This window comes from Papio anubis, chromosome 10 (genome assembly GCF_008728515.1).
Source record: "Papio anubis isolate 15944 chromosome 10, Panubis1.0, whole genome shotgun sequence".
Taxonomy (NCBI): domain Eukaryota; kingdom Metazoa; phylum Chordata; class Mammalia; order Primates; family Cercopithecidae; genus Papio; species Papio anubis.
Window position 1 is genome coordinate 72767230 of NC_044985.1, and position 13417 is coordinate 72780646.

The window sequence follows — 13417 nt, forward strand, 5'->3', positions numbered from 1 at the left end:
ATTTCTTACTTTCATAGTCCTTTAACCTTTCCTAAGGAACTTCTCTTGTCCTAGCATGATCTTACACAGATAACAAAATCCTTCTGCTCTGCAAATCATAGGTTTCATTCACTCTTTCTAAACGGTTGAATAAGAACTCAATGAATGAAATTCATATAACAAAATCAAAGCAATAATTCCTCTGTGACCTCTTGAAAGAAAATTATTTCTTTAGTGTTTTAGAGGGTTATCACAGTAGGGGTAAAACAAATCATGCTCTCTGAACAAATGAAGTCCCATTAATTCTTCTGTTTACACAACCCTGCTCAAGAATTATTTCACATCAAGAACTCCCGTTAAGTCTTCAACTTAAGGCCTCATTTTACAGAGATTTGTCTCCTCTCCATCCTTAGCAGGCAACTTAGTGCAGACCCATCTAAGCCTATAGGAGAATTGCTGAGCTATGTTATTTCAAATAATTAGTTAACTTCAGTTTTTATGGTCTGCAAGGGAAATTCTCATGTGATTACATATCCCTAATGTAACAAGAAAATGAACCAGATGTCCTAATGCTCATAAAAAATTCTCATTCTGCTGACCCAGGACTTTCATTACAGTGCAATCACACATTGCACTGAGCTTGCACAGTGCATCTGTGGTGTGCTGGCGGGGCACCCTTCCTCCCCATGGAGGGCCCACACTGTGAGCATGAGCAAGAGTGCAGCAGGACTTGGGAAGTTCAAACCTGGATGGGTTGAAAAGGACATCTGTGCTAATGATTAAACCTCATGCCTTTGTCTGCATTTATTTCCCAGGCTGATGGAGGAGGAAAGAAAGCAGGGAGTTGGGAAACTGGTTTATGTTTGCAACCAAATAATCCTTTGAGCCTTGTAAATTTCCCTTAAAAGATAAGGGAGCATTCATTTGTTTAAAACATTTCCTAGCATTGAACCTCATCAATTTTCAGAAAGTAAACAGAAAGTAATGTGGTACTGTTGATTGTATTGAGTGGTAGAAACATAATGAAATTATAGAAAATATAATAAATAGGAGAGTGAATGTTTGGGCTATTGGGCAGGAGAAACCCAAGAAGTAGGAATGCTTGAGGAAGATTTTTGCTTGCTTATCATACTCTAATTTTCCCCATGGCCAGTGTAACACATTCTGAAGAGGGCCTGGCAAAGCAATTTGAGTGATGAGAGACAGGTGGGTTCAGAGAATGGCCAAGGGGCCAGATCTTGGATTCTGGTGGAGTAGTTGCCAGGGGTCTATTCTTTTAGGGAGCCAAAGGGGAAGAAAACAACTGTGTTAGGAGGGCTGGAAATCAGTGTATATTGTCATATGATTTTAGGACCCAGAACATTAATCAAGAATTTCAGCCAAAATTACGGTTTGGGGAGCAGCCAAAGAGGCATCTCGTCCATAATTTATTGTCCCTAGTTGATAAAAAACAAGGCAACAAGCTTTTCTTCAAGCTATTGTTTAGACATATGTGACAATATAAAGTAAAAATATTAAAAGGATTTTAAAAAGCTAAAATAGGATTGAAGTGTGAACTGTAAATAGGTCAAGCTGGTAACTCATTTTATGAAAAAAACAAACTATTTTTTCTGAATTTTCTGAGGATTTGATGCTCAGTTTGGAGGGTATTCATGTTATGTTCGATATACTTCTCTAGCTCCAGAAGGCGTATTTATGGTGCCAATGCAAAGCAGAGCCATCACTCTGGCAAAATGTCCTGTGACATTTCACATTTTTACAGAAACAAACAATGCTTGTTTGTCTCCATTTACTTAGTGCCTGATACATGTGCATACAGAGAATTGCAATTTAATTCAATGTTCTTTATTTTTCAAAGTTTGCCTTATGTTGAGTATAAACTTACCGGAGATCCTGCAAATCCCACTTCACCAGGATTTCCATTTCTGCCAGGTTCACCCTTTATGGAAAAAATGTAGGAGATTGGGGAGGCAAAAGTGATTAAAAGGTTCTTCTTTGAAACTAAATGATAAATTACTGATAAAACAGCCTTCTTTAGAAAGCTAATGTGCAATTCTCTAAACAGTGCAAAAAAAATAAAATAAAAATAGGCTCTATTCCCTATATTCCTGATAGTACTCGATTCTATCAGGTTAGTCTGTGGCTTTCATTAATTTATCCAGAAGAATAAATTGTTGAAAATTTTCCTGGTCTGATCTAGCTCACTATTTTATGAATATCAAAATTTATACACACAAACATACATGTATGCTATAGGATATATACTATAGAATTCTATATGATCACATGACACTGAATTAAAGTATTGCTTGTTAAAATACTACTTTCCATTTCTTTCCTGTGGTTAAAAAGAAAGGACTACCAGAAATACATGCTCTATAGCCAAATTCAATGTAACCTGTTTAAACGAATCTTATGACTCACAAAGAGAAAATATTTATTAATACTTGGTTTAGTATCACATAGAAATTAATGGCCTACCCATAATTTGATCCTCAACTTTGGTACAACTAAGAAAAGAATCTAGAAATATAAGTCTGCTATTGCACACTGTTCTCTGATTACACGTCCTTAATGTTAAAATCTGGAGTTGGGTCTTAACTTTAATTAAAAATCCAATTGAAGAAATCATTTTTTCATCATTGGGGAGCCATATTGGCACTATACTACTAACACATTTTTAAAATTCCTTTTATATAAGACCTCATAATGATGTATTCCATCAAAGCAATATATTTTTTATTTCAGATAATTTCAGTGGTTCCACTAGGAAAGGTTTTTGCTACTGTGACAACAAGCCTAGCATCTAATGGAGAAATCTTAACAAAAACCCAGGGAATGCAAGAAGAGACAGTAGTACCGAATAATACAATACTATGCAAATTAGAGCCCCTTTTAGATATTTGTAAACTTCTATTCTGAGTTCTTCTGTTTACATTGAATTTAATGGAAGCTAAAAGGGTGGGGAAATGTAATGGAAATTAATACAGAACATTCTTTTTAACATTGTAACTCCTTCGCCTCTTCAAAACCTGACGGGAAAATGAGGAAAGGTAGCTTACATCTTCCCCAGGTTTACCAGGAGGGCCCTCTGGTCCACGTGTACCAATCGGACCCTAATAACAAAACAAAAGGAAAAAAAGAATATTTACCTTTACTTACCAATAATATAATTCAAAATATTGAGACAAATGAAATGTCACGATATTATTGAGACGAATGAAAATAATAAATATTGTTGAAAAAGAGAAAATAGTTTTATTAATGTTTTGAATTTTTTGTTGCATCCCTCAGATCATGTGCTCAACAAGAAAAAAAAGTGTAATTGCATGAATGCAAATCACTCAGCACTGTCTAATGATCATAATCAGTCTTTGAATTTAAATATTCTGCTATGAGAAACATATAGCTTAAGCACGGGTCATAGAACAGGACTCCCAAACTGGATTGTTATTTCTTCCTACATTAGGGAGGACCTGGGAAGATAAATTAACTCAGTATTTGACATCATTATAACGGTGGACCCAAATGTAACTGGGTCTACATGCTTACTTGACATTTACCATTGGTCCAGGATCACCAGGTTCACCAGGAGGTCCTGTAGGTCCTGCACCACCCTACAATTGAGAACAAAGTGTATATACAAACCAAGGAAAAATAGAATATTAAATCCTGTGCTCTCTCAATATACAGTGTAATTGTTCAGACAGCTAGCTCTGCCATCTTCCAGCTGTGTGACTTTGGGCAAGTTACTTAATCTGTCTATAACTGTTTCCTAAAGTGTAAAATCAGAATAATATTGGTACTTACCTTATTAGGCTGTTATGGCTGCTTAAGTGATTAATGTATGTTAAGAACCTAGAATAGTGCTGGCACAGAGTGCGTGAGTGCTCAATCAGTGGCAGTTCTCCTCATCAACATCATCATCATCACCATCATCAACTACCTTTTCTATTCACTGATTGCTTGAAGTAAAACTCCACACACATGATAATGACAATGTGGTAATCTTGACTGAACTAAAGGTTATTTTCATTCTTTCTTTTAAAATACTATTTTCTGATGCCTGTTGAATTGCTATAAAAAATAAAAATAGGTCTACATCACTATTTTACTGCATCTGATAGGCATTTTAAAAGTATATTGCATTACGTTCTTCCTAAAGATCCCATGGAACAAACATCTTAATTCTTATTTCTAATAATATCACATGGGGATTGCCTCCTACGATCTGATTGCATAGCTTCAGAGTTGGCATATAACCTATTATGAACATTTTCATGACATAACATAATGAATTTCTTCAGACGCAAAGGCATGTAATCTTGTTATCGGAGGTCAGTCACATAAAGAAATCAGATGATAAAAATTTATCCCAATAAACTTTGCAAAAACATGCTGTATATATTTCTAAATAAAAACTCTTTAATATATCCTATTTGAAGTGAGCATTACAATATAAAATTTTAAAACCAGCCAAAAGCAGTCATGTCACAGAGACCTTATGTAATATATGTGTGTATCTTTTTCCTATAGTATGTAACTTAATTATAAAGAGACTTACTTGCTGTCCTTGTAAACCTTGTGGTCCCCTTGGGCCAACAGGACCCTTAAAAACAAATGAGGAGAAATGTTGCATAGTACTCATGACAATTCAGTCAAATATTTCAAAAATGTTGAATCATCTCTAGAATCTGGAAAAGTGAAGCTTTGACAAAGGGGGATGATGACATTCTCCATCTGCACTCATTTGGAAGGCAGCTAAATTCAAGATTAAAGCTTGGACAACATTTGGGATGATTTTATACATACCCTCAGTGTTATAAAGAGAAATGAGCCGTATGTCTGTACACACCCCTTGTCTTTAGAACAAGAACGCTTGTGTGTTTAATGGATGGTTCTGTTAATGAGAACATCCGAATAAAGAAAAATCTTGGCAGACATAAGTTAGTTCTCAAACTGCCTATTTAATTCTACAGATTCACAGCATTCTACAGATTCACAGCAGATAATTCTTATAACTTAAATAAGTTGAATTAAAGGTAGATGAAACGTCAACAATAATGACTAGATTATATTAAATATGAGTTGAAAATGATCTGGGGCACTGAGTTTCCTGGGTGATTTCTTTCTTTCACAACATTGATTGAAACTATCCACACAGGCTTTCCTCATTTAAACATGAAATCGTTCCACTGAGGCATAACAAAAGGAAGAAAACAAAAATGCGATTTTAGAACATTTATTATTATATGTCTATTAGAGAAAACAAAAATGAGATTTTAGAACATTGATTATTATATGTCTATTACTATTTTTAAATATCATACTTTAAAAAAGTAGAATAAATTAAAATCAAATTTATTCTTATGGCAAAATTTTAAATTTTTATTTTGAATGGAACATATAGTAAGAAAAGCTCCATTTAAAATTACATATGTAATTTAAACTCCAAATGGATAAAAACATGCAACTCAAAAAAAAATCCCGAAAGAATCACTAAATGATGCCATATTACTAGTAACTTTAAAAATATACAAATAATATTTAAAATGCTCATAATGCTGGCCTTAAGGATGGATAGTAGGGGTGGTTATCTATGAGGTCTGATTTTGCACTTCTTATTGCCTGAAATTCTATTAACCGGGAATTATTTTGAATTATGTTATAAGCAATAAAATATGGAGAGTTGGTTTTAAAAGTGTTAATTTAGTCAATAAAATTGCATTGCTCCAAATATCCAGGAAAAAAATGGGAGTCTTTCTGATGTTGAAGAAATTCAAAAGAGGATAAGAATGTTGAGAAGACCCAGCCAGGAAACCATAGAGCTGTTGGAATAAGGCAGCCAGAGGATATTAAGTAGAAAATAATAAAAATGAAAATAGCAAAACATCTCATTTCAAAGTTTTACCAAACCACTGTTTCTAACAGCACCATAAAATAGTTTTGTTTTCTATTAATAAATCTATAGGTTTTATTATTGTGATTGTGGTTATATGTCTTAAACTCCTTTATTTTCTTCCAATATTAAATAAAATATACAGATAGACCTTTATTAATGTCAACAAAAAGTGTGCATAATTATGAATGAAACATGCCGGGCTTTTAACTGACACACAGTAGAGTAAATAAATTAAATGAATGAATGAATGAATGAGTGTGTTTAAGAAGATGCATGTTATTCTTTGACTAGTTAACTCAAGATTCTCCATTTAAAATAATTTTTTCACTGAAGTACTTCAATGATCAGTAAAATTTATGCTTACCACAGAGCCAGGCATTAGTCCTACTTGACTCCCAAGTCCAGATTTTTCATCCAACCCAGCCATTTGAGCTGAAAACGGCTGTAAAAGCAATGTGTTGACATTATTTCTACAGTAAAAGACATACATCAACATCCTTTTCATATGGATAAATGGACACTCTCTGGAATTCTTATAGAATGCCTCTTCTAACAGCCATTCTAAGTGTTTGATTTTAAAGCTTGGAAAAAGACTTAAGTTGTTTTGATTGTTTCTGCCTTTGATTGACCATTCTTTCCCAGAGTATTTTATAAGTATGTTGCTCCAGAGCAATTTCTGCAACGTGGCAAATGTCTGATACTTGATAAAAACATGGGTTGTTCTGATAATCACTAGCCAGTCTAATTGATTGCAGGTTTAAGTCTCTTTAACTGATTTCTTCCCACAGTTAGACACGCCAAACATCTAAACAAAACCTAAAAGATGCCTTTAGAACATTTGTCCTAAAGATTCCAGATTCCATTTTGGACTATTTTTGGATGATATTCTTTGTTTGTTCAATGCCCAGTAAACTTTAAATTATATTTACGTAAGTTGATAAATTTTTTTTTTTTTTTTGAGACAGTCTCGCTCTGTCGCCCAGGCCGGAGTGTAGTGGCCGGATCTCAGCTCACTGCAGGCTCCGCCTCCCGGGTTTACGCCATTCTCCTGCCTCAGCCTCCCCAGTAGCTGGGACTACAGGCGCCCGCCACCTCGCCCGGCTACTTTTTTTTTGTATTTTTTTTTTTCAGTAGAGACGGGGTTTCACCGTGTTAGCCAGGATGGTCTCGATCTCCTGACCTCGTGATCCTCCCGTCTCGGCCTCCCAAAGTGCTGGGATTACAGGCGTGAGCCATCGCGCCCGGCCGATAAAACTTTTATAGTCCTTTTAATTAATCCCTGACTGTTCCAAGATCGGAAACAGTTTGACCTACTCTCTTTCACAATTAAAAAACCCTAGTAATCAAACTGACCAAAATTGTTCATATACATTTTAGTAGTCACATTAGTTTCCAAATTTTGGTGGGAAAGAATGTGTGTGCTGTTTATAAATAAATTGGCAATTTCTTCTACAATCTGTTGAAAAAAATGTGTATGAACTTTTGTAAAGCAAAAATCATATTCAGGCTTCCTATGTATCCTTGCTAAGGTCTCAATCTAAAGGCATGCCTCATTTTACTGTGCTTTACCAATATTATGTTTATTACAAATTCAAGTCTTGTGGCAACCCTGCACCAAGCAAGACAACTGGTGCCATTTTTGCAACAGCATGTGTTTACTCTGTGTCTCTGTGTCACATTTTGTTAGTTCTCATAATACTTTAATATCTTTATTGTTCTTATATCTCTTATGATGATCTGTGTTCAGTGATCTTTGATGTTACTAAAGCAATTGTTTTGGGTGCCTTGAATCATGCTCATACAAGACAGTAAACTTGATCAATAAATACTATGTGTGTTCTTCTACCAACCAGATGTTCCCCATCTCTCTTCCTCTACATGGGCCTACTTATTCCCTGAGACACAACAGTGAAAGAAAGAGTCTCACATCTTTCCCTTTACATTGTAAGCTAGAAATGGTCTAGTAAGGAAGGCATGTTGAAACCCAAGATAGGCCAAAGCTAGACCTCTTGCACCAAACAGTCATCCAACTTATGAACGCAAAGGAAAAGTTCTTAAAGAAAATTAGAAGTACGACTTCAGTAAACACAAATAATAAGAAAGTAAAACAGCCTTAATGCTAATATGGAGAAAGGTTTAGTAGTCTGGATAGAAGATCAAATGAGCCACAACATTATCTTGCCCAAAATCGAATCCACAGCAAGGCCCTAACCCTCTTCAATACTGTGAAGGCTGAAAGAAGCAAGCAAGTGGCAGAAGAAAAGTTGGAAGCTAGAAAATGTTGGTTTATGAGGTTTAAGGAAAGAAGCCATCTCCATAATATAAAAGTGCAAAGTGAAGCAGCAAATGCTGATGTAGACACTGCAGCAAGTTATCCAGAAGATCAAGTTAACATCATTGATGAACGTGGCTACACTCGACAATAGATTTTCAATGTATACAAAACAGTCTTCTATTGGAAGAAGATGTCATCTAGGACTTTCATTTTTAGAGAGAAAAAGTCAATGCCTGGCTTCAAAGCTTCCAAGAACAGGCTTACTCTCTTGTTAGGGGTTAATGTAGCTGGTGACTTTAAGCTAAGACCAGGGTTTATTTCTTATTATGGAAATCCTAGCATGCTTAGGAATTATGATTAAACAACTCTGCCTGTACCCTATAAATGGAACAACAAGGCCTTGATAACAGCACATCTGTTTGCAGCCTTTACAGCATTGTTTACTGAATATTTCAAGCCCACTATTGAGACCTATTGCTCAGAAACAAAGGATTCCTTTCAAAATATTACTGCTCAGTGACAATGCACTAGGTCATATAAGAGCTCTGATGGAGATACACAAGGATATTAATGTCATTTTCATGCCTGCTAATACAAAAACCATTTTGCAGCCCATGGATCAAAATAAATTTCAACTTTTAAATCTTATTACTTAAGAATATAGTGGTCAAAATAAATTGAGAATCTTCTGGAAAGGATTCATCATTCTAGGTGCCATTAAGAACATTCTTGATTGATTGGTCAAAATATCAGCCTCAACAGAAGTTTGGAAGAAGTTGATTCCAGCCTTCACAAATGAATTTTAGTGGTTAAAGACTGCAATGGGGGAAGTAATTGCAGATATAATGGCAAAAGCAACAGAACTAGAATTATAAGTAGAGCCTGAAGATGTTGCTTAATTGTTGTAATCTCATGATAAAAATTTAACAGATGAGGACTTGCTTCTTATGAATAAGCAAAGAAAGTAGTTTCTCAAGATGCAGTCTATTCCTGATGAAGATACTGTGAATATTGTTGAAATGACAACAAAGGATTTTGATATGGCAAACTTCATTGTTGTCTTATTTTTTTAATTACCATAGCAACTCCAGCCTTCAGCAATACCACCCTTATTAGTCAGCAAATATCAGCATCAAAGCAAAACACCCCATCAGCAAAAAGATTATGGCTTCCTCAAGGGTCAGATGATTATTAGCAACTTTTAACAATAAGGTATTTTTAATTAAAGAATATACCTTGTTTTTTAGACATAACGCTATCACACACTTTATAACAGACTACATTGTGGAAAAATGTAAGTTTATATGCACTGAGAAACAAAAAAAAATTCACACAACTCATTTTACTGTAGTATTTCACTTTATTGAGGTGGTTTGGAACTGAACCCACAATATTTCCATGGTATGCCTGTACTTATAAATCCCCTATGTCTGCCACTAACAATTCAAAGAAGTAGGTATTGAAAGACATTTTGTTTGACTTTACTTCAAGTAAAAAAACTAAAATTGGAGAAATAATTAGGTGTCATTTTTAGCGTCAACTCAAAGGCCTTCTCATATCCCTCATCATGGATGTGTCATCCTCTCTTGTGGAGGATATGGAGCAGATTTTGTTGGCATTCTTAGCCTAGAGAATAGGACAGATAAATCTCTCATTTCATTTAAAGGGGGAAAAAGCAGTGGTTCTTTAGAATCAATAGAAAAAACAAAGCTCATGAACTCCAGACCTGACATTGAGAAATACAAACAATTTGAAGTAGTACTTTAGAAAATACTTCTTCAAATTTTTCCAACAATTCCCTGTAGGTTTATTAGTTTTATTGTCCATAGCAGTGTTGACCTTATATAACTGCTCTTACAGTCAAGTGTCAATATCTGAACTGAGACGATTTAAAATCCTAACAATATATCAATAATTTAAAACACGATCTGTACATGACGTTGAACAATGCACACAACTCACCCTGCTCATGCCATCGGGTCCTGGGTGGGACGGATGTCCAGGAGGTCCTGGAGCACCAGGTTGACCAGGAACACCTGGTTCTCCATCAATTCCCTGAGGTCCACGAGGACCCTGGAAAACAAGCCAGTTAAAATTAGAACCCACTGCCAAATATACACTTAGTAGAAAGCTAAAGGCACAGACTTCTTAATGGCAAGGGAGTGTTTATTATTTTAAAAATAAATGGCAATCTAGCCACTTAGAGTAATTTCATCAGCCACATCACTGCTGATTTTAGCATAGGTCTGAACTTATACCATTCAGATATGGTCTGGGTAAGAACTTTATTTAGTGTGTTAAATACCCAGAAATCAGCATTCCTAGAATAATTATTTTTAAATTTTTCAGTTCAACCCTATTCTAGAGTGAACTTCCTTATTTGATTGAGTTTTTGCCATGCAAGGGTATTTGATCAACAATTATAAATTCACTTGTCTGTCAGTAAAATTACAGTAACTATGTACATGTCTGCTTAACGTCTCCCTTCCCCCCAAAATTCAAGAACCCCTTGATTGGAGTTTGTAGAAATTTTCTATCTAATTGTTTAACTCTTTGCATAGTTCCTGGTACATACTAGACACTCAGTACATGCATATTGTATTGTTACCTTTCAGTCCTCTTTAATACTTTAAGCCTGGCACCCTTTATTTTCCTTCCTACCCCCACAGGAAGACTAGACCATTGAGAAATTAGAGGCAAAGGCACTGTGACCCAGCCAAGTCTAAGTTCTCAGAGAAGTGAGCAATGATTTCTAGCTGCCAAATTCCACCCTTCTCCTAACCCACATTCTGAAGGCAGCTTGGGGAACAGCCACGTCCTCAGTTCTGGAAATGCTCCGTCCTCTAACCTCATCATTCCCACAAGGCTAGTTAAGTATTTTCTGGCTCCTTAACCCTAAAGAATCTTGACAGGCTTTAAAAAGAAAGGACAAAAAAGTCATAAGACAATATGCTTTTTATAATTTTAAGCAGGGATCAAGGGAAATATGGTAAATGAAGTTTAATAATTAAAAAAAAGAACTCCCATGATTAAACATGAGAATACCTATGGGCCCAGAGTAAGCAATTCAAATGGGAGCTGATAGTGCAGAGGGAGCAAACATAGGACAAGCTCAGGTGGCAGAGGCGGCCATTTGTATATGATGGTTTTAGGGAGGGTGGCATCATAGCTATTCAGAAATTTAATTATTTTAATATATTTAAACATTTATATAGACATATTTATTTCTTGCAGTAGTGGGATAAATAAGCAAATTTATATATTAAATAGAAGCAGAATACCTAGCCTTAAAAACTTATATTAAAAAATGATATCTTAGAAAAATATTCTTAGTTTTTAAAAATCAAAACTTTTCTGACTCCTAAGCTACTATCAATTTACTTCACACTTCATTATACAAAACAGAGGCTGATTTCAGTTGTTCTGTAGGACTCCTGGATCATACGAATGTGCGTAACATGAACTGGATATGTATAAGGCAGCATAGACAAAATAATAGTCTGGTTTATTCATACAGCCTTGTGTAGAAAACTCTGAATCTGTTCTTGAAATGTTCAATTGCTAATTAATAACCAGATATTATTACATACACAAAGTGAACTAATGTATAATCTCTGCGCCCAATAAGATTTTCAAAGAGACACACACAAAACTACGTTTAGCGTCAACAGGAGTGGAGACAAGTTTGTGAAATATTCACTAGTCCTCCAAAGAGATTGTGACTTTCTCCATTCTTCTGTAATTAACAATCATGTTTCAAAGTCTGATCCTAAGATTGTTTTCATTGATTCATGATTTATTATATGCCTCCATGGAATCCCCTCTAAATAGCTTATGAAATTTACTGTTGTACAAATTAGGATTAAAATTAATAAAAACTTTTATAAAAATTATCTGAAATTAAGTGAACACAAGAATGTTTACTGGTAAATACCAAAAGCAAATTAGAATTTGGGAGCTCATTAAAAGTATCTTTTTTATATCTTCAAGTGAGCTGAATTACATAATTCTTATATTAAGGTAAATGTTACATTTATTATCCTTCCCTTCCCTTTCCAAGATACTCAAATTATCTCCGCAGTAACCTACAATAAAAAAGTACTTCGAGGTTGCCACTAGATGGCGATGTTTAAACATCCACAAGGAGAAAAGACGAATGACCAGGAACTGTCAAGAACTTCATTTCTCTCGTTTCTCTGTCTCTCTCTTTCTCTCTGACACACACACACACACACACACACACACACACACACACACACACACATTATAGATGTTAAGATCTAGTATATTTCCCATTTTACAGATCAGGAAACATACCAATAGTGGTTAAGGGTCACATGCAACTAGAACTTAGCACATCATTGACGGTCCATCTCCTGTCAGGTCGCTAGTTTGTCACTATGAAGTTATCTGAACAATACACTTAAAATTGAGGATGTGTGATGAAAGACAGTAGTGAAAATCATTGGCTAATCCTGAAGGTTTTATGGGAGTATCTCATACTGGACTACTGACATAGTAGTTCTCAGTCCAGAGCTATTTTGCCTAGATTTGGCAATGTCAGGAAACATTTTTAACTGTCACAATTGTATGGGGAATGGCAGTTTCAACTGGCATCCAGTGGGTAGATACCAGGAATGCTGCAAAACTTTCTACTATGCATATGGAATTATTTGGCCTAAAATATCAATAGTGTTGACAGTGAGAAACCATGCTGTACATTGTGAGTCTTCTGCACTGTTTGAAGGTAATATAATTGCACGGGCGGGGGCAATGCTATTTCTGATTGCAGAACCACCCTATATTGTGACAGCCATAATTTTAGTCCAGTTAAGCAGCTCCTAGAAGGCTCGAGGTATGAGGCAAAACATTCTGCCTATGGGCATTCTGTTACATCATGCCCATCATTTCATATACATCATTTCATGCAAAGCTATACATCATTTCATATCTTTAAACCCATGTAGGCAGGCATTAAAAGAGTTGTATCACACTACCTCTTTGCTAGGATTAACAGAGGAAGAGATTTCCTACTTGGATATCTGCCAGGGTTGTCTCACTTGATTCCTCATAAAAAATCTACCCCCCTTTCTCTCTCTCTCTCAATCTCTCGCTCTCTCTCGCTCTTTCTGACACACACACACAAAATGCACACACACTTATACTCAATTCACATTGATTGTCTCAGGCCTAACCAAGGTAGGAAACTGACCACATCACAAAGTCAAATAGGGAAAATAAGTGAGAAGTGTTGGGGAGCA

At 35.4% G+C, this 13417-nt stretch overlaps 1 protein-coding gene across 7 annotated transcripts in view; it reads right to left on the minus strand.

The window, feature by feature from the left end:
* The window catches only part of COL5A2 (collagen type V alpha 2 chain), a 423920-nt gene that overhangs the window by 50261 nt on the left and 360242 nt on the right, over nt 1-13417 (minus strand). For all 7 annotated transcript variants that reach the window (XM_021923787.2, XM_021923786.2, XM_021923783.2 and 4 more), the window contains 6 exons: nt 10119-10229; nt 6246-6323; nt 4544-4588; nt 3543-3596; nt 3042-3095; nt 1865-1918 (listed from right to left, as the gene is read on the minus strand). In XM_021923787.2, coding sequence (XP_021779479.2) covers nt 1865-1918; nt 3042-3095; nt 3543-3596; nt 4544-4588; nt 6246-6323; nt 10119-10229 — 396 coding nt within the window. The remainder of the gene's footprint in view (nt 1-1864; nt 1919-3041; nt 3096-3542; nt 3597-4543; nt 4589-6245; nt 6324-10118; nt 10230-13417) is intronic.